Source organism: Streptopelia decaocto (genome assembly GCF_964273445.1).
Source record: "Streptopelia decaocto genome assembly, chromosome: 1".
Taxonomy (NCBI): domain Eukaryota; kingdom Metazoa; phylum Chordata; class Aves; order Columbiformes; family Columbidae; genus Streptopelia; species Streptopelia decaocto.
The window spans coordinates 155,598,946-155,621,680 of record NC_138663.1 but is presented as its reverse complement, the minus strand read 5'-3'; the positions used below and the strand labels follow the sequence as shown (position 1 = coordinate 155,621,680).

At 38.6% G+C, this 22,735-nt stretch overlaps 1 protein-coding gene across 1 annotated transcript in view; it reads right to left on the bottom strand.

Annotated features, from left to right (window-relative positions):
• Nucleotides 1-22,735, bottom strand: part of NALCN (sodium leak channel, non-selective) — a 239,407-nt gene that overhangs the window by 178,338 nt on the left and 38,334 nt on the right. The window contains exon 7 of the mRNA XM_082071240.1: nucleotides 7,225-7,379. Within this exon, the coding sequence (XP_081927366.1) occupies nucleotides 7,225-7,379 (155 nt within the window). The remainder of the gene's footprint in view (nucleotides 1-7,224; nucleotides 7,380-22,735) is intronic.

The window sequence follows — 22,735 nt, the reverse complement described above, 5'->3', positions numbered from 1 at the left end:
CAGGAACATGTCCAGGCGGGTTTTGAATGTCTCCAGAGAAGGAGACTCCACAACCTCCATGGGCAGCCTGTTCCAGTGCTCTGGCACCTTAACTGAGAAGAAGTTTCTTCTCAAATTTAAGTGGAACCTCTTGTGTTCCAGCTTGATCCCATTACCCCTTGTCCTATCATTGTTTGCCACCGAGAAGAGCCTGGCTCCATCCTCGTGGCACTCACCCTTTATATATTTATAAACATTAATAAGGTCACCCCTCAGTCTCCTCTTCTCCAAACTGAAGAGACCCAGCTCCCTCAGCCTTTCTTCATAAGGGAGGTGCTCCACTCCCTTAATCATCTTTGTTGCCCTACGCTGGACCCTCTCCAGCAGTTCCCTGTCCTTCTGGAACTGAGGGGCCCAGAACTGGACACAATATTCCAGATGTGGTCTCACCAGGGTGGAGTAGAGGGGAAGGAGGACCTCTCTCGATCTACTAACCACCCCCCTTCTAATACACCCCAGGGTGCCATTGGCCTTCCTGGCCACAAGGGCACAGTGCTGGCTCATGGTCATCCTGTTGTCCACCTCAAGTTGCTCCAGGAGAGGTTTAGATTGGATATTAGGAAACTTTTCTTCACTGAAAGAGTTTTTGGGCATTGGAACAGGCTGCCCAGGGAAGTGGTGGAGTCACCGTCCCTGGAGGTGTTTAAAAGATGTAGTGCTTAGAGATATGGTTTAGAGGTGAACTTGGCAGTGTTAGGTAACAGCTGGACTCAATGATCTTAAAGGCCTTTTCCAACCTAAATGATTCTATGATTTTAATACTGTACGGGAAAAGGCCTTATAATGAAAGCGGGAAATATCTGAGATTTAAAGCTCTCTTGTTGTTTTACAGCCCATGAAATGAGATGATGTTGCTGGCTCACAGTACTATTGAACAGTGTTCATTTCTACCGTAAGACAGGTAAGGATAAATACAGAGGTAATATTTGTATATGTGCTTTGAAGCACTTCTTACCACTGAAATTCTAATATTTGTCTCAAAGATACAACATGTGTGTGTTTATCTCTTGTATGTAAAACAGACATTAATATGGTAATCTTTGTCAAATACTCTTCGCAAGTATGAGACGTATTAGTATCATTTAATAGGGCGGTGGCCTTAGCAAACAACAGATGGGCTGATGATACAGCATAGAATAAGATCTCCTTCTTCTCCTTTTAGAATGATCTTTCATGGCATAAAATTGATTTCCCTTACTTTGTAGAACATTTTTTAGCTCCTACGTATCTTTCATTCTGGACTGCATTTTTCTTTTCAGAATATTTGAAGTAACATGTAGCACTGTAAATCACGAAAAAACATTCTCTAGGATTATATGAAGAGTAAAATCAGTAATGTAGCTACAAGTGTACATCTGTAGATGATTACAGATGACTGCACCCATGAGGCATGTGGAATGATTACTAGCCAGATGTTACAAAAATCTCAATGCAAAAGGATCTGTACTGTGTGGAAAGTACAGGTAAGGAGGAAAAATGCCAAGTATCCAGGAACAGCACGGGTTCGGGCACTTTTGTGTCTATGTGGCATCCCTTCCAGCAGCACCCGCATAGACAGCTCTACCAACATCCTCATGTGGTCCTGATAGAAATTACTGCCATGTTAATAACGAATAAAGGTAGATGGACACTCAGATAAACAGTGACATGGAAAACAGAAGTATTTGTCATAGTTCAATTGTCAAGTCTTTAATGCTCTTATTTAATTCAACAATGATATTAATGCCTTTTAGATATAGCAGATGAAAATAGGCAAATACAATCACATGGCTAATGAGCTGTACAATTACTGAGGTTTATTCACAAAACAAAGGTAATGTTTCTCAATACTTAGCTCAATATTTTTTGCACACTTCATGATACTGTCATCCTATCAACTACACCCTATGGAATTAAACACTGCTAGGAAAAACACGGAGAATAAGAGCATAAAATCAGAAAGAAGAAACAGGCCAACTGTGAATGTACCTGATGCTCTCAGTGGGGGACAAGGCTGAAGGCTGTTTTAATATGAAGGAAACATCAACCTTTTTATACAAGCCTGAATCAAAATCAGCTAAGAAGTCTGAGAAAGAGAAGAGCTTGACAGTACCATGCAGGTATAGTCACTAGTAAAGAGCTTTGCCACCCACATCCCCACAGTCAGCCAAGCCTTTCATTCATATCCTTTCTCTTACTCCCACTCAGCCCCACAGGTAGTATGCGAAAAATCTTTCAAACATCCTGATGGATAGAATACTTCACTTAATACGAAGGCTCCCACTGTACAAGAACAACACCTACTTAAGAAGTCAAGCTCTGTGTTGAAGTGTTGGAAAGAGTACTTGGGTTTCTGCTGAGTTCACAAGCAACTTAGTAGAAGAAAGCAGTAACTTCTTGTAGCCTCCCATCAGCTGGAACCTGAAACATCTGAAGTCACCTCACCCAGGGGGGCAGATTATTCTTTCTCTACTATTATAGAATCACAGAATCACAGGATGTCAGTGACTGGAAAGGACATCAAAAGATCATCTAGTCCAATCCCTTTGCCAGAGCAGGAACACCTAGATGAGGCTACACAGGAATGTGTCCAGGTGGGTTTTGAATGTCTCCAGAGAAGGAGACTCCACAACCCCCCTGGGCAGCCTGTTCCAGTGCTCTGTCACCCTCACTGAGAAGAAGTTTCTTCTCAAATTTAAGTGGAACCTCTTGTGCTCCAGTTTGAACCCATTACCCCTTGTCCTACCATTGGTTGTCACCGAGAAGAGCCTGGCTCCATCCTTGTGAAACTCACCCTTTATATATTTGTAAACATTAATAAGGTCTCCCCTCAGTCTCCTCTTCTCCAGGTTAAAGAGACCAAGCTCCCTCAGCCTTTCTTCATAAGGGAGGTGCTCCACTCCCTTTATCATCTTTGTTGCCCTACTCCCTCCTCCCATTTCAGAATACACAGAGAAAGGGACTTGGGGTACTGAGGCCTTAGCTAATTGGTTCTCCACTCAATGTTTCATTAATTCTCCAGTTTCATAAACTGTTCTAACATAGACCTCTGTGACTGCTTCTTACAGCTTTCCTAGAGCTACAGCCAGACAGAACTGCCCTGGCTTTTAGTAATGTCACTCTCGTTAGAAATTACACTGGTAATGTTGGCAAAAGTGACTGGTGTGAATTTCATTCTACATCCAGTCTAGAAATATGTAGGTTGAAGAACAGAGGCATGAGCTGTAGATATATGCTGATGTGGCCCACGTTTGAAAAATTACCTTCACTAACTTCTGGTGTATCATATTATTAATACATACTGAAAGGATGCAGGCACTGGAGAACCTATGGCACAAATCATAGAACCATAGAATAGTTTGGGTTGGAAGGGACCTTCAAAGCTCATCTAGTCCAACACCCCTGCAATGAGCAGGGACACCTTGAACTAGATCAGGTTGCTCAAATTTTATTGTATTATTGCTGTACAAATGCAGAAGAGAGCAGAAGCACCTGATGGTCTGCATCCTGATTTTAAAAGGTTTTTAACATTGTCTCACCATGACAACAAACAGAAATATGGCCAGGTGAAACCACTCGCTGATGGGGGCAAAACCATTTGTTAAGTGCCTTATGAGCAGCTCTTAAGGAAACATTGTCAGAAAAGTAGATTGCCAAATGAGGTTCCAACAGAGTCTGATCTTGGTCTAGTTCTACTTACTTTTTCGCTCTTGACCAGGTTGATATTAATAGAAAATCAATTATACTCATCAAATTTCAGATAGAAGTAAGCTAAGAGGCATTGAAAGTATTCAGGAGGAAAGAACTAAAACTCCAGAAGGTCTTTGCAAATTGAAAAAATAGTCAGGAGAAAAAAAAAGTGAAGTATGCTATTCAACAGAGGCAAATGCAAGAGTCTGCATTTATAAAGAAATAATAAACAAGTAAAGGATGGGAAACAGTGATGGCAGCTCTTCCAAAAGGACATGAGAGCTGTAACAAATGAGAAAAACGCATGAATCACCCACAACATGCTGTTCTGAAAATGGAAAATATCTCACTGGGATGTGGAGACACTAATAAAGCTTAAAACCACATAAAGTAATGGCTCTACTGGGGTATTCTGCCAGTACTGCACTGCAACAAAAAGGTGAATCAGCTGGAGAAAGTCTAGAGAGGGACAAGAAGAATAACTTAAGGTACAAAATGTAAGTCCTCTAGCAAAAGACTGAGACATTTGGAGCTACACGGTCCAGCAGGGCCATAGAGGGTAGAAGAGGCATAATGATAGTCTTGAAAGATGCAGAAAAGCTTTTTTTAAAAGTTTCTTTTCTATGTCAGTAGTGAATAAGGTAAAAAATTATGGTCTTACATTGCATAAAAGAAAGATTCAGGTTATACTTCAGGAAAATCTTCCAAAGAGTACATACAATGAAGCAGTGCAATAGATTGCCTGGAAACATTGTGAAATCTGCTTCAGATCAGAAGGGGATGGCCTAGATTACCCTGACAAGACCATTTCAAGCCTTACTTATCAGTCGTGTATAACAATGTTCTTCCTTAAACAAAACATACATACTTGCATAGAAGCATACATAAAACAGATAAACAGAACACCTCAAACCTAAAAATAGAAAACTTGGAAAATAAATACATTGTCAAGTACCAAAACTTAGACTATCATCTTTCCAATTTTCATCCTTTTAAAGCCAAAGCCATTTATAAAAATGTGAACAGGGTATGGCCACAATTAAGGGGTTTTCCAAATAAGAAACTAACTACTTGGCATTGTCCCCACAGTATAAAAAACTCTAGAAATTTTTATCCAATTAGGGCAGTTTTAGGTCTTCACCCAGTAATAAAATTATAAAAAACCTTATTTTTTCTTTAAAGAGCAGAAAAATAACAGAAATTATCAAATTCAAATATGCATAGCTTGTACTCATATACTGCAAATTAAGTGCTACTAATTATACAGTAGCTGCCAAATTGCTACGCTCTTGTGATTTTTGTAATGATAGATTTCAGGAACCAACAGGACAGGCTGTGTAATAATATCTGCAAGTAAAGTAGCAATGAACGTATACAACAAAACAGCATAATTACACAGAAAAGATCTACTGAATTACTTACCTGTACACTACATACAAAGGTGCATCACAAAATGTAGATTTATAAAATACTGATAGATTTGTTGCTTATAATCCTACTTTTAACATTCCCAATTAGAGGAAGCTTATTTAACATTTTGTGGCAAAGCTGCTGTGTCTTACCCAGTATTTTGAAGTTTAGTAATCAGCTTTCAATGGACATTCAACTTAACTTCAGGCTGCTGTACCGAGAGATGGTATATCCTGGTTAATCTATTTCTAGTCAAAAACAATATAACAATGACAAGTCTTCTAAGTCTATTAGCAACCTCTGATCTTTAAAATGCAGCACTCAGAAAGAAATATTAATAAAGTATAGGACTGTGACTCAGGAGACAGGGTTTGAGCCCTGTTTTTTCAACCAGCTTTGCAAGCGCCCTGGGACAAACTATTTCACCCATTTTTGCCAACTTGCCTCCATCATAAAAAACATACTGGCCTCCTTTATTAAGCACTCTGAGCCTCTTTCAAATCATCTACCCAGTTAAGCTTGTCTAAGGCATTGCAACTACTTTCCCTAGTGGCCAGGTAGGCAGCTAGAATAACAGCCTTCAATGCCACAAATAATTCTGAATGTCAAGATAAGAAGGGTGATTTCAATCTGAGGCATAATTCTCCTGCTGATACACCTATCCCACACTCCCCTGCCAAACCATCTCCAATGAGAGAACTTGTGTGTTCATGTTTTCATCTTCTAGTCAGAACTCAGCTCATGTTCACCCAGGCATGGCAGAATGCCACTAACTTTGGAATGTGGAGGTTGTCTGAGAGATCAGACAGGGTTATCCTTTGAGATCTACTGAAGAAAAAAATGCATATAAAAGATAGGTACTATCAGCAGTGCTATTCAGTTAAGCAGTGCTGGTACAACTGGTACGCTTCTGACTCCCATGGGAAACAGAATGGAGGTTGGTTGAAATCAGTTTTTTATCCCTTTCTCATGAGAAAAAAGACAGGACACAAATGGCAGGTTTTGTTCAGAAAGCATTTGGTATCACAGAGTACTTGTTGTAATAGGACTCTGAGACTATTTCTTGTAACTCTCTGGCTCATTGTGTATATTCAGCAGCCTGGGAAAAAGGCTTTCAATATTCAAAAAAAACTTTTTTGATTGCAGTCATTCAATCATTAAACCTTTTTACTACCTTCAGGTTCAGCTGGGGCCAGGATAACGGTCTGGAGCTCAAGCCAGGGAAAATGAAAAAAAAAAGCTTATCAGAGTCAGAGAGTTACATCAGAAAGAATACGGCCTGCAGGTATGCTTTATCATTTGAAGGGACTTCCCTACCTGTACTGAAATGAAAATTTACAGCTGCAGGCTCCTGTTGGACCTTTGTGTGTTAAGTAAACGTGAGATAACCACAATGTTCTGACAGGGTAACGGCATATTTTCCATTTGGATACGGATCTCGCCACAACTGCCCATGCTCTTGCCACCTTTGCTGAATTACTGTTCTGCACCATGGGGATGGAACGACACATTGCCGTAGGCAGAGAACGCATCCTCCTGGAGACTCTGCAGTGTTTTTCACAGAACACAAATTGCACCTGTATTGCAAAATCTGCCTGATTCCCAGTCATTTTTCTGGGTGATGTTCTGACTTACACAGTTTGGATCAAGTTTACCACAGAAACACGTGATCTCATTTCCTCTCCCCATTTCTCTTTAGTACCAAGATGATTATCAAAGTAATTCTGGATGGGTTTTTTTGCATGGGAATTACTACTAAAATTAGACCAATAGGATGAATTATATACTCTAAAATGAATCATAAATAAAACACAGAAATTAGTCATCGCATTTGCATACTGGTGATAATCAACGGTTGACTCTACTTAAATAAAGACATTGTTTTAAAGTTATTTAAATCCTGGGATCCCAGGTACTGTAAAAATAGATGATAACTTCATCATTCCAAAGTAAATAGCATGGTTTCTTTCTCTGGCATGTGCTCTACTTGAACAGAATACTGATTGCACTTGATATCTTTTCAGCACAGACATGAGCTATCTGTTCTATTCATTTCATAAACATTTTTAAACGGATACTGAAATGGATGTTATCAGTAGGACAGACCTATCTCATTAAAGCCACTGTAGCCCAGCTCTTGCCTGCTTAGTCCCAGAACTTCAAGGTCCATGCATTTAAATCCAGGTGGGCACTGGTAACCTTCTTCTAGCTCTCTGGAACAGTGGGTGTCTGGGATAGCTAAATTATTCCAGGTTACATTTCTGTGAAAAATACAAAATTAAGGTGTTACATAAACTCAACCCATAGCAAAACTAAATACTTGAAAGCGAAGAGCACTAAAGTGAAAAGTACATCAGCTATTATTTTTGCTATGTTCTTTGATATATGTTATTTTCATTAATTAAGCACTTATTGTAAAGGGCAAGCTATCTCCTAAGACTTCAGTCTTACATAATGAGAGCACAAATACTAACAGCAGAAGTTTCATACTAATGCCTAGAGACACCATCAAAAATGGAGACTCTCCAAGACACAGATGATTTACCATAAAGCTGCACCAATTTTTCTCTTTAATGCAGTTTAGACACTTACTGCTTCAGGTTCCTTTGCAAATCCAAAGTGTGTTCAACTGCAGTAAACACTGTGACTTTGGCTTCCACAGACATTACCTGAGCTGGCTTTAAAAGGATGGTTGTGGCTGACTCGTCAGCCACCTGAGAATGTATTCAGCTCCTTGTACGTAGGCCAGGCCAGGTTACCACCACAGATGGACAGTCACAGGCACACTCACCAAGTCAAATCATTCCATGTTTAGTGCAATTAGTATCTACATATTGCTCTGACTGAAACAGATCTGATTCACTTTTAGGTCAGTCCAGTAATGATTTGGTAGAACAGCTGAAAAAAACTGAACTGGTTTGAACTGATTCAAACTGATTTATGTTGGTACATGTAACACTGAAAAATTGAAAGAACATGAGACAAGGGGCAGCACTGTGAGACAGTGTGTTGGCCACTTTTCACTGTTGCCAGAGGCTGAGCATCACTTGCCTTCCCAGCTTCTCTGACACCAGGAGCTGAGCTGCTGAAGATGCTCTGTTACATTGCACCGTGGTCCAGTGCTGAGGGACACAAAAGCTGAAAGGAGAGGGAGGACAACTCTGTGGCTCCCTGTCCTGTTAAATCTGCCTGTGGCATGTACACATAAAGACGGGTATCCAAGTACTTCCAAACTTCGGTAAGAAGCAGCTCAGGCAGTTGATTTCCCCTAAGCATTTGCAGGACCCAGTTAATAACTGCAATCCATAGACAGACGTTTGCCAAAAACAAACACTGGCCACCCCATTTCCCAAGTAGTGGTTTGGTTAAGACTTAACCTTAGCAAATCACCCCCCTCCATCCTGAGCAGGTCCCTGTTAGGGTCTACAAAGCAACACAGGACAGTGCAGAAGGGAGGATTCATGGTACTTGTGCTGTGAGCTGGGTAAACCAAAGAGAAGAAAGGTTGCAACAGGACATCGCTCCCACTGTGCTGAGCAGGAACACAGCTAAGCAACATCAATTTTCCTTCTTGCTTATATTCTCTCATCCAGCAAATGAAAATCCTGATTTTTGGTTCAGCCTTAGGGCAATTTCAAATCAGACTTGAAAAGCTAATCATGGTGAGTTCTGGTATGAGAAAAAAAAACAACCAATAGTTGATAGCATTCTGCCATTCATTTTTCAGGCTGATTCTGACTTCCTGGTCACAGCATAGATTTTTGATATAAAAACATCCAAAGCGAATTGCTGGAAGTTACAAAGAAAATCTTGCGCATTCACTCTGTTATCCTGAGGCTTTAGACCAGTGCTTTAAAATTCATCAATTTAATTATTCTTGCTTGTCCACAGAAAAGGTGAAACTTTTCAGGCTGCCCTTTAGTATAATTAGTATCTTATTGTTCTTCTGAAAGTCCTCTTCCTTTAATCTAACTCACAGATGCATTTTGACAACTAAATTGGCTGAACAGAAGCTTTAATTACTTTATTTTTCTTGCTTTTATGCACTGCATGTGATAGCAATACATTAGTCTATGAATCTGTCAGTGTGAAACTAAAGCTTCCTACACATTTTCTTCTAGGCAATTATAAATGCAGAGAAATAACTGTAGTTGCACGCAGCCTGTAGTCAGTTCTTCATGACACCAGAGAGCCATACGTATCTACATGGATGCACAAACGGACACATATGGTTTGAGCTGAAGTTGTAAAGAATATCCTGAAATTTAGCAATGTGTGTAACTAGAAAGACAGATACACAAGCTTAGGTGTACTCATGTCACTTTTTGTAAACCTGCTCAGCACATGTCACTCAAGGATTTAAAAATTCACTGGGCACCTTAATTCTTTATACTTGAATATGTTCATTCACACCCAGTTGTATGCTTTAAGTATGTCAGATTCATGATACTGCCATCTAAAACCTATTATAATTAATAGAATTATCGTACGAAAACATGTTATGCATATTTTCATAGATAATTAACTTATTGGCTCAAGCAGATTCAGAATCCTGGCTACTGGTAGCCAATTAATTTACATTATGGTTTGCATTAGAAAATCCCTCAAATTCAAGAGGCTGGAAGTGTGAGGTCATGTTATTAAAGGTATTGCTGGCTTCATCACTACAATGTAAAGCACTTGTTTTAAGTGCTTCATTTAAACCTAGGTCATTTTCGCATCACATCAAACATCCTTCTGAAGAAGAAAATCTGTCTCCATGCACTGAGTATGATTTAGGCTAAATAGGAAGAATCTCTGATCATAGTTCCTGTACAGATACAGGCTGGTTTTGGACCAGTGTCACTAGGTTCTGTCTCAGGACAGTAAATAAGCATAGACTAGTCTACACGGTCTAGACAATATTAGACAATTAGCCTAGAAGTGGCTAGAATATCACCAGACATTTTCAATATAAGATGACTTCAATAGTTTTATTCCTTCACAGGTCATGCTCAACAACAACTAACCACTGAGATGCTGACTCAGCACCTGAGTAGTTTCATAGAATCATAGTTTGAAGCATCTCAAAATTTTGATTAGGCAATGTGCTTAAATATCTTGCTGAATAGAGTGCCTTGATAAAATTACAAATTCTTGAAACACGACGAAAGACATAAGTCATCCCAATAGACCAAGTGAATATTTCTACGCAGATTATTCAATGTGCATGGACTACAGCATCAACTCAACAGGCGAGCAGAGAAATTAGTTCTGCACGGGAATGCAAAGGAAGCAGAAGGAGATAACTGACTCCACATCACTTGATAAGAACGCTCCAATAATAAAATGGTTGCAAAAAACATAGAAGTGCTACTCTGACATATTTTTAACTGCCTGAAAAATGTTGTGACTGTATACATACGTATGAACACCACAAGAACCTGAACTGATACATCTTGGCAGTATGTGACTATTTTCCATGGCATCTGGAGCAAAACTGGTGTTTCAGCCATGATGTGCTCATGTGTCGGAAGCACCACACAGCCACCCACTCACTCCTCCCACAGCGGGATGGGGGAAAGAGAACAAGTGAGAAAACTTGTGGGTTGAGATACGAACAGTTTAATAATTTAAATAAAATAATTATTATTTTAATGTAAAAGAAAACAACAAAGAGAAATAAAACCTGAGGAGGAAAAGCAATGCAAATGAAAACAATTGCTCACCACCAACTGACCAATGCCCAGACAGTCCCTGAGCAGCAGTCACCTAGCCAGTCTTCCCCCTATTCTATTGCTGATTTTATATAGTATGGAATGTCCCTCTGGTCAGTTGGGGTCAGCTCTCCCAGCTGTGTCCCCTCCCAGTCTCTTGCCCACCCCCAGCCCGCTCACTGGTGGGGTGGTGTGAGGAGCAGAAAAGGCCTTGGATCTGTGCAAGCCCTGCTCAGCAACAGCTCAAACATCTCTGTATTATCAACACTGTTTTCATCACAAATGCAAAACCCAGCCCCCTACCAGCTACTGTGAAGAAAATTAACTCTGTCCCAGCTAGAAACAGCATATCATGTGAGCACAATCTCTCTCTGAGCACCATCTCTTCATTAGGGCCATTCTTCAAAGAGAGGTCTTGGCAACTTAAGAGACAAATTACTCGAGGCAGCTCCTAACTGTCTATTTTCTGTTAGCTTGACTTTCTCTGCCAAAAATAGAAATGGAGAAAAAATGGGATTTTTTAAATTCTGGTATTCTATTAATTTTCTAATATATCACTAGAAAGCCATTCATAATTATCAACCTACTCATATAGTTTCCAAATTCAGAAAATTACAGAAAAAATTAAAAAGGATACTTATTGACAAGGTATTAAAACAAAACCAAACCAAACCTAAAAAACCCAACATTCCAAATGGTTAATTAGGTAAAGAACTCAGTAACTAAAAAGGAATTAGCTGGAGCTGAAGGATTTTCTGTATTAGTGGAAAGGAACCCTATGTCTGTCTCTGCACCAAAACCAGGCACTGCAAAGCCATTGACTACAGAACTGCTGCCTTGGTAAAAATACTATAGCAGACATATAAAATGGCTGGGGGATCATGAAAGAAGTAAGAGCTGTGCAACTTCCAAACGGGGAGCAACACATTAACTGGGACCTCAGAGGAACTGGCACTGGGTTCTGTGCTATCCATTTTCATTAGTGACCTGCAGGACTGTGTGAACCCCGTGCCATCAAAATCACACACAGCACATGCTGAGGGATGACAAAAACCTTTGAGAACAGAGAGGTTATGTAGTTCTGAAGAGCTTAAAGGTAACTCTCAATAAGTGTGATTTAATGTTAAGTAATTAGTTCAGAAAGTCATAGAACCTAAACGCGAAATGGACACTGCTGTACAGAAGGTACTAACATATAAAAATAGGCTTGGATTGGATGACTAGAAAGATTTCTCTTCGAGATATCAAGAATTCTTAGTTTCCTCTTCTGCTATATGAATTTAGACGTCTATATTTACATTCCTATACACTTTTGTAAAAGATGCTTCTGTTTTGCCATATTGGCAGAACACAAGGCAAAAACCCCAAGCTTGTGAGAATACAGCCATAAACCTAAAATAAATCGGTAAGAGAGCACAGAGCTCCATGCTGCAGAGAAGAAGTTTACGAAGCTCAAATTAAATTGATTCTGGGCCAGGATCACTTAATAAACATTTTCTGATGAAGTAATGCTGTGGTTCTATAATATATTGACTTTAGACAAGTTATCTCACGAGCATTATTAATACTGATCTCTTACATTATATAGGTGAATGATACCTAATTAATTTGTTTTTATTCTGAAAACTAGTGTGATCTACTTCCATGAAACACCTTCATTGCACCATTCCAGACAATTATTGTGGCCCATGAAATTTTTTTAAGCTTTAAATTCTGTATTATAGCAGTATTTTATGAAATGAGATGTAATTTACAAGCTGGATTCGTAGTGGGAAAATAAGTCAGCTGTGTTATGAGCATCCTGATTTTAGCAATACTTTTGAACTTTCTTGGAAGCACCAAAATATAAATGTAAGATATGTACACGCTGGCAGATTAATGATAATGGAACCTCACAGGCCTGATATACTAATTTCTAGCGTAGCAAATAATAAATTCTAAATTATTTCTCGCTCATTTCTTACTAATGCATTTAATCCTACGAAAGAACAGATTTTCACATCAAAAGCAGAATAAGGTCTATTTACTCACAGACACTTTGCATTCTAGAGCATTCAAAGCTCCTTCCTGCAATTGAGTCCATGTAAATACTCAAGACTCATAACTCAATGTGATTTTCCTCACACAGATTGCTGGTGCAATTCCGGATGCCTGACGGTAGTAACCCGTGGAACCTTTAGATGCTGATCCAGGAGGTGACAAGTCTCTCTGTACATCCCGTGCCACAACTGAGAGCCCTGTGTCATCCTCGAGTGTCTTGACCACATTAGTTATTTCACATAGCACTAAATGCCTACATATGGACAACGATATCAGGCTTTTCAAGCTTCCTCTGGTCAATAATCCAAGTCACCAGCCTGAGTTTGCTTTCCTCTATACCACCATACAACTGCAGCACAGAACCTTGTTTTCCAATCAAGAGACTTTCCTTAAAGGAGACAATTTACAGAAATTGAAAAGAAAAGAAAAAAAAAAAAAAAGATACTCCTGGCCTATCTATAAATAATAGCTGTAATCCTGTACTAATAAAAATATGAGATTAAGGTTTCTGTGACAACATTACACTAGCAACATTGTGCAGAAGAAAAGTTTTTAATAACTTTAGATAACTTTTCTATATAGAGTATGCCCTCTTAAAAGCTCAGGTTCATGCAAACTACCATACAGCTGCCGATACCAGTAGCCAGACAAAAATATCTCATTCATATTCCAAATTGTACTTGTTTTCAGAGACTCTGGGAATTTGAAATATAGGAAGCCTAGATGGAAAACTGCTTGGTTTTTATCTGACTCTTTGTAAAAAATAAAAGGGAGAAAGGTTTATTTGTTGCTTGGTAACTGTGAAAGCAATCGAAGCACCTAGGTAAATTTCCTTTTGTTTGTCCTTTTAAATGTGACTTTTATTCCCAAATCTGTATCTTAATTCTTCCTGTGCTAACCTAATCGAGTCCATTATCTCCAACGGGAAGCTCGGAACATACAAGTGCAATGAACAGATGGTTTCTAGATTGCTTCCTCACACTACTGCTCTTTTTACAAAAAGACCTAACAATGACAACAGCCACTCCTGCACAATTGTTAGACTAATAATACTGTGTTATAATACTTTCGAGTACTTTGTTTCTATCACAAAGCCCTCTATTGATCATTTTCATAGTTATTACCACATTATGACCTCAGCTTAACAAGGAAGATATTAATGTATAAATCAGTGACACTGATATTTCTAAAATTTGCAGCAGTAGTTTATCATTATTATTGGGCATATATTTTTTCAAAGCATACTCACTGTCAGCTAACTCTCCTGCCACTGCAGTCAGACACATATATAACCATTAACTTCAGTGAAAGGGAGTCAGACTGTAACTGAGTTCTACCGACAGATCTTCTAGTTTGTGCAGAAAGAGATTGCAATATAAGTCAACGCTGCTGCCAGAGCCATTACAGGTTCTAGATAATCCCATAACAATATCACCCAAAAATCACTGGTGACAGTTAAAGACATTTCAGAGAGTACCTCTCTGGCTTAAGGATTACAGATATGTCTAGGCACAATTATTCCTCTGCTATTTTATAATATTAGCATTCCCAAGGGTCGTTTTTAAATGTTATGTTTTACTTTTAGACAAACTTAGGTTTAAAGTTATCATGTACCATGCTTACAGAATCAGTTTCCTGGTTTTAATCTGAGAACAAAATCTGTTTTATCTTTTAAACTGTAAGTGTGAAAACTTCATCCATATTTAATGTTTCTCATAATTATATCTGTAATTATAACTATAAAGCTTTCAAAATTTTCTGGTAACAGATTGTTTCTGGTGTCTATTTGTTATTTTTATCACATTAAAAGATAAGATAGGGCATGCTTAAAGGACTCATGACTTTAGGAACACTACAAACACAAAGCTTAAGCTTTGGCAACATTCCATATTTTACATTTTAATTTGGCAAACACAGATTTCACTACTCAAGAATTAGTAACTGAGGAGAATATCAGATAGGATCTGCTGGGGATAATTATATTCAAATCAAGAGGCCCAAATAACTGAGGGCATCTCTCATCTCTTCTATTAATTCTTAATAAATCTTGAAATAGCAGGGAAATTCCAGAAGAATGCTAATGTGTCATTAATTTTTATAAAACAAGTAGCATGGCTGATTAGCCTGGCATCAACCAAGACAAAAGAAAGAGCAAGCTGATACAAAGTCTAATTGATAAAGAGTAAAGAATTTTAATGTAATTAATGGCAGGTAGATGCATTTAGAGAAAATAATTCTCTTCAAACTACCATGATTTTGATAAGATTACAGATTTGTCCAATAAAATTTCCTATCTTAGACTTCATAAAGCAATTCATTCAATAACATGACCGATTAAAAAATTGGCACTATATAATATCCATAAAGCACATCCTAAATGGGCTGAAAACTGATGAACTGACATGCCAGAAAAATACTTGCCAGTGAAATTATCATCATGATCTACCATAATCGATGAGGGAGAAACAGATATAAAATCAAGAATATGGATAGAAACATAAATAACAATGATGACAGGGCAGTTTGACAAGTTATCAGGATCATTTAGTTACCTGGATCCAATAAATCAAAATGTGCTTTAATACTGCCAAATACAAAGTTACAGAGGGAGGATCACTGAAAGCAAACCTTATAGCTTATGGCCTCTGGAATAAATGGATAAAACAAGATGGAGATACTATATGACAGAATAAAGATGTTACATGAGAGTGTGAGATGAGGGGACATAATAGGGCATCCTCTCATATTTGTCCCAATAATATAATGACAAGGCATCAAAAGTGCTTTCCCAGACTGTACAAGGAGAACAACAATGAATTAATGTCCCTGTGTGCCACTCATACAAATTATGATTAATATTACACACGGGATTTTTGTTTATATTTAAAAAAATATTTTTTAAAATGAGAAAATTACACAAAAAAAATGAAAATGAGAATACTGGAGAACACGCTTTGCAGTAAGAGACTTAAAGAGCTAAATAATGTTAGTTTATTAAAAAGCATATTGACAGGTGCCTCAAATTGTATGTGTAAGTGGATTCACACAGAGAAAATACTGGGAATTAAGGTTCTGTGTAATCTAGCATAAAAAAGGTATAACAAGAATAGAAAGCTAACAGTTGAAGCCAGACAAATTAAGATGATGAATTAGGAACATTTTTTAACAGTGAAACATGGTTTTTTTTATATGAACAAAAAGTTCCATTGCTTATAAATTGTTCTTCTTCCAACTAATTGAGAACAGATACATACCTAGGAGACACACTGGAGTCAGAACCAAGCTGTACGGTTTCACAGAGAGGAAACAAAATGAAATCTGACTAGATGATCCAATTGTTTCCTTCAATTCTAAATTCACTATATAGATACTATAATATTTTACTACTGCTAATATATTGTCTTTCAGTGTATTTGCCCCAAGATACAAAGATTTTTATATCTTACCATTCAGTTCAGATCTTTTGTTCAATTTTTTTATATGTTCAGTTTCAGTATTGGGTTTTTTTGACAGTTTTCACAGTCCTCTAGTATTTAAGCTTAAGCCTCTTTGGACAGAATTTCTAGACTCTTACTTTTTTGGTCAATTTTTCAAGAAGAAAATTGTTTACATGTTTATTCAACAAATTAAGAAAAGTACTGGTCTGACTCCCTTTCCCCTCCCACCCACATTCAGTAATAAGGGATGATTAGATCAGACTGCCTATTAAATGAAGCAGTAATACTAGGCAAAGTTTGATTTTATTTCAATTGTAGCTTTTTTTTGCTTCATCCATGACCTAAGTTAAGGTGTACAAAATATGCCTTTGACACTCCATCTATTTCTATTCACAGCACAGACATTTTTAAGAGATTCAAATTAAATCACCAACGTTATCTCACATTTTGGGATGGGAAAATTCAAAGATGTAGCATATCTTAGCTGAATCACTAGAAGGAGCTGCACAATAAAAGGCTGCAGCCCTGCTGTCGTGACTTATCCCACCTCATTTTAGGCAATGAACAGAGACAGAAAGAAACATGTCTCCAGAGGTTTGGAGGTCGGTGGGTTCAGCAACGCTCCAGAAGCATCTTTCTCTCTCTGCTAGCCAGAGAGGGAATTCAAGGCATTCAGGTTCCTAATGTGGGTGTTAAAATCAAAAGCAGATGATGCCGTACTCAGGGCAGACGGCTTATTTTACACAAAGGCAGTGCTGTCATTGCCCAAATGAAAACAGGATGGTTGCGGTTACTTAACAGTTTTGACAACCTGTTGGTTTGATCACTAGTTACTGGCATTAGAGGAAATAAATAAATAAATAAATAAATAAATGAATAATCTATACTAAAGAAAAATCTCCTGTTCTTATCTCATTAGAGGAAATTAAATGTGAGTCACTTGTCATTATCTTTCAGAGTAACAAAGCCTCCAAAGTTAACCACAGGAAAAATGAGTAAAAGAAGATAACTCTCCTGTATATAGTGCTGGAATGTATGTCCTGGCACTAGAAAGCAAAGCTCAAATAAGAAAATTTTCAGAAGTTCCAGTATGGATTTGTTTTTGTAGTAATCTGCAGGAACAGTACAATTTTGAGATTTTATCAAACACCACATGGCATAACAAATCCATGACAGCCCACTTTTATGACTGTCACGATCAGTCATGAGGGAGCAGAACTCAAATAGCAATTGCAATATAGGTATGCTAATGCAAGATTTGTTTTACAGGGATCAAGACAACTGAATTAATGGCACTTGCACAATGGAGGAGGCTGTCACTCGAAGTGCTAATACATAGGAAATAAACAGGAAGAGTTAAAACCAAATCTAGCTAGCTTGCACGAATCTGAGTTTTACCAAGGTGTATCAAATTAGACTTAATTTACAAGTTGAAGTGATCTCATATCTGTGGTATCTATTACAATCCAAGAAAGTATTTCCTTAGGGAATTTAAAAGAAAGTACAAAAAATGCCTCTGTTCTCTTTTAAATTGCAAGGACATGAACTGAAATATATGAAACAATATGAAGACTGCATGCATTTTGATTTTAAAGTACGTTCAGGATCACTTCAAAAAACCTAAATTTGCATATCAGACTTACCTGAATTAAATATAGAAAAATACCGTCTGAATAGCTGGCTAACAGCTATAGGGAAAACATAAGCTCACTAAACTGCGCTGTAGGATTTGAAAATCAGAAGCCTGAAGATAGGCTGAGATTCACTTCCACCAAAGCTCACAAGCATTTTTGGACCCATCACCCTCAAGAGCAGAGTCAGCTACAACCAGAGAGCAGGGGAGGTTTCCCTGGCTCTCTGGACCACTGCACTGTGCAGTTCTGTCTCTGCAAACTTTCTGCTTAGGCACAAGACGCGGTAATCCTCAACATCATAAAAGAATACTGCCCCGAATCCAAATCTGAACTACACGCAAAACAAATTTCCACCTAAAGCTTGTGTTGCGAAGTGTCAAGCCCCTACACAGGATGTCATCAAATGCATTTACACAGACCAGTCACTAACGCAACATCTGAAGTGGCAGGAGATGCGACTCAGTATAGCAAAAGAAAGGGGCTGCTACCACTGAGCACCTAAGAACAAATTTTCAACATCATCCAGCTCGCTCCAAATGGAAACTACTTGGCATTTGATGACAGAATGGGTTGTTCCACCAAAGCTCTCACTTTACCCAGGAGAAAGCAGTTTGATTTCTCCATTTTACAGCGTGACTGGTACACAAGGGTGACAGGAAGACTTACTGCCAGAACTGGATTGCTGTTTGAGCTGGTTAAAGGGTTTCATTGACAGGGCATTACAGAGAACAATATCTTTAAAACATGCAGCTGTAGACCTCCAGTAAGGTCAAATAATTTTGTCAATAAGGGAACTGAAATGTTGCTGGGGCTCCAAGAAACTCAAATGTAGAAGACCAAATTGGTCTGGCCTTCAAGCCTACCCAGCCTGAGAGAGAAAACTAAATTAGCCATTGACAGTCTCTAACCAAAGTTTCTTCTTCCAATACCAGCTGAAGAGCGCTTCTCATTAACCTGCCAGTTAGAAGGTTTACAAAAAATTGGTCTGGATTGTAGATTTAACACTGCCCCTAGACAATGGCCATGAAGATCAAAAAAGAGAGGCAACAGCCTAAAAGATGAAGCTGTGAGAGGTAAGAACGCTTGTTCCTGCTGCCTTGGCAAGCGCCCCACATCAGGTGAGAGTGTGAGGGGAAGCCAAGCCCTTGTTTGAGGTGAGCCAGGAGGACAGGGATGAAGACAAGGAGCTGGAAGGGAGAGGGTGGGCAGTAAATTATGAATCTGAAAGTATTTTAGGCACTGGAAAAGAGAGAATGTGGTGTATGTGTGTCAAGTACCAACAATATGGTTCATCAACTATAATGGCAGCTGATGAGTCTGTTCTATGCAAAAGAGGTAAGGAGTGACGCTGGATTTGGGGGCTTTTCTGGAAATTTATTTAAATCTATATAAAATTCTTCTTATATGAGAGGGAGAGCGTGGGAGACTGAGGGACTGACTAGATAAGTGGCTTTAAAAGCAGTGGTGGGGGAGTGGTTCTGTGTAAAGACTGGGTAGGAACATAGTTTATGTTACTGTAAAATGAAAAGGAAAAATAATACCTCTGATAGTAAGAAGTACGCTTTGGTGAGAGAATTGGATATGTCATGTGGGACAAGACAAAAAATGAAAGTGCAACATTCAAGAACATGCTCTCACCCCAACTGCAAATTTTAGTTATACAGAAAGAGAGACAATAACAGGGTAGAGCAAGCCATACTCACTCTCACTTCTGCCCTGACATACAAAAGTTCCATTTCTGCATCCAATCTTTCCCGCTTTCAATGTGGCCCTCTTTAAAAGAGATGTAGCAAGGGCAAGAGCTCTTTGGATGCTGAGGATAATGATACCTGACTTTCGGTATGTCAGGAAGAAACACAGAGAATCATAGAAAAATATGGTTGGATAGGAACCTTCAACAGCACGCTTAATATAGTTCCCTGGCCCAGACTATTTCTACCTTTCCCAAGAGAAGTTCCCACAGCCTGTTTTAAAGATCCTCAGTTGGGAAGTTCAGAACCTCTCTAAGGAACAATCTCCAGGGCTGCCTTATCCCTACCACTACATAGTTTTCCTGATGTCCTATCTAACCAGAATTTTTCTTCCTGAACTTTAATACAAGTATTTCTTAATCCAGCGGTAGTACAGAAACAGAGACCAGACGCCTTTCCTCTGTGCAACAGTTTTTATTCACTCAAAATCTGTTATGTGTCTACTACTTCTCTTCAGTTAAGCTAAAAAACTGCCAAACACTCCGTATCAGCTCCAGTCTACAGATATAAGTTCATTGCCTTTTCACTTCCCTTAGACTCTCTTCAACTGATGTATATATGTTGTCTGATACTACAAGCTATACATTTTTTCAAGAGCACGATTCCATCACTCTGTTTCTCCATTGTGTTCCCAAATAACTTTATGAAGAACTACCTCCTAAACATTCACAATGCTGTATTTGTAGAGCTCATATTGTCTTAGTGCAGAATATTGTCCCTGCTGACTTACATCCAATTTTTTCAGAATGTGTCTTCAATTTGTCAAGATCATTTTCATTCTAATCTTGCCTTCCAAAATGTTTGCAGTCCCTCCCAACATCATGTCATCCTCAGCACAATAAGTATATTCTACCTGCCATCATTCAGGATATTAATGAAACCTCCAAATAGCGCAAGACAGACTTACGTGGATCCCTGCTCTTTCTCTTCTGACAAGCCATTAATATCAACTCAGTGAGCATGTTTTCCAAGCAGTTTTGTGCACATTCAATGATTATTTTCACCTTAATCATGCTTCTCCTGCCAGCTTACAAAAATGTCCTGTGAGACTGTTACAAAGACTTCCTAGAATAAAGATATGACATCCACTCTTCTCTCCAATTCACGTGGTTGTTACCCTGCCATAGATAATTATATTGGTTTGACATGGTTTATTCCTGACAAACCCATATTAGCTGCTACTTACTTCCTTATTATCTTCTAGCAGCTTACAAATTGTTGTTTATTCACTACAGAATTCTTTCAGGGCTAGAAGTTAAGCTTACCTGGCATTTCTTTCCCTGGCTCTTACCCCTTCCTCCTTTTTAAACTTCTGCTGTTTTAGTGCCTTCCAGTTCGTCACCCACCTTCCACAAGTTCTCAGAAATAATAAAATAGCTGAGCTGATAGCTTCGGTCTGCTCATAAGTATCTCTGGATGAACACTCCAGCATTTTGCAGACCTTTTCAAACTGCAGTAATCCAAGGGACTGGGACAGGACTCAAATTTCATCATCACATTCAGCTTCCAGAAAACAGTACAAGACTGGAAATAGTCACCTGGCTTTAAAAACAACGTATGAGACAGATCACTCATGGAAACAGAGCTGAAGTCTCATTTAAAACCTCTTTCTTACTGTTTTCCTGTAATGGCGTGCCTATCCAGAGATGACTCTTCCTCACAGTGTTTCCAGGCTAAGGGAAATGTACTGCTCAGTGGTAACTGCTGTGTGACCCTTGAACCTCAGGACATCCACAGACTCCTCCATTGGTTGTCTGGTGTCCTCTTGCAATATAAAGAAGAGAACTTTTCTAGCTTCCCTTCTATTAAAAAAAACCACCTGATCATCCACCTGGCAGATTCAGTACAGAGTACTGTTACAATTCTGTTTTTCCCTCAATTTTATAATATACTAGACAATCTTCTGACTTGGGGCACCCCAGCCTCCTGCAGGTTTCTTGTGGAAAATTCAGTACTCCTTGGGTCTTAATTCTGTACAGCAATTATAAGGTAAAAATCTGGGGGCCAAATATGAGACTTTTTGGCATTGTGGTAGTTGCAGAGATGTGGCAGTTATGCTTTTAAAATCCTGGTGCTTATCCTCTTTCACCGTAGTCTACAAAATTCACTCCAGCTTACTCAAAAGGAGTATTTACTAGCCAGAGAAGGAGAAGAATCCCATAAAGGTTGATAGGCTGAGTAGAAGTTCAATAAATTTTGATATCTTTACTGGGACAAAGAATTGTGTAAACCCAAATGGCTCCAAATCTTAGTACAGGAAGCATATGTCATTACTGAGACAGCAAGTGCTGAGGTTATTGGGTTCCAATCACTCCGTTGTAGAACTTCATTAAAAGGTCACGTTCTCCCTCAAAATGGAGTTGGGCAACCAAAAACACTGGAAAGTCTGTGTGAAATGAATAAACAGCCCAATTGCTTTGGATAACTGACTGTGCAACAGTTCTAGACAAAATCAGGATTTCTGCTTTCTGAAAGTGAGGAGAGTCCACTCCTGAAAACCACTTCCCTTGGGCACCAATACTGGCCACCACCTCAGCACTCTCTTCCATCCTTTTATAGGATCCCATTTAGATTGAACTACTTCCCGTTCAGTCTGATGTTGTCTTTTTCTTGATTTTGCTTGGGATCTAAAAAACATCAGGCCTGGAAAAGTAAGATTTCTTCTATTTCTCTTCTCCCTGACGAGTTTACACTATCACCATTAACAGAGATTGTGAATAAATCACAAAGGCAACATTAAAGCAGTTCCAGTTGTTCAACTAGCATCAATAAATTAATGTGTCCTGTTAAAGAAGTCCTGTTACATTGATTTTTCAGGCTTGGTCTTTGATTTCTTCCCTTTCTCAGAAATCCAATTACTCATTCTTGTTTTCCACTGCTGATGTGTGACAGTATCTCAAATCTCTTTTGTTCTTTTTAATCATATTTATTTCCTCTATTAGATATTGTGGTGAACTTTCAGCTCCAGAGGCTTTGAAGCTGTTTTCTGACATTTTCAGGCCCTATCCATAGACAGATGGAAAAATGACCAAGGACTCTTAGATCTTTCTATTAATCGG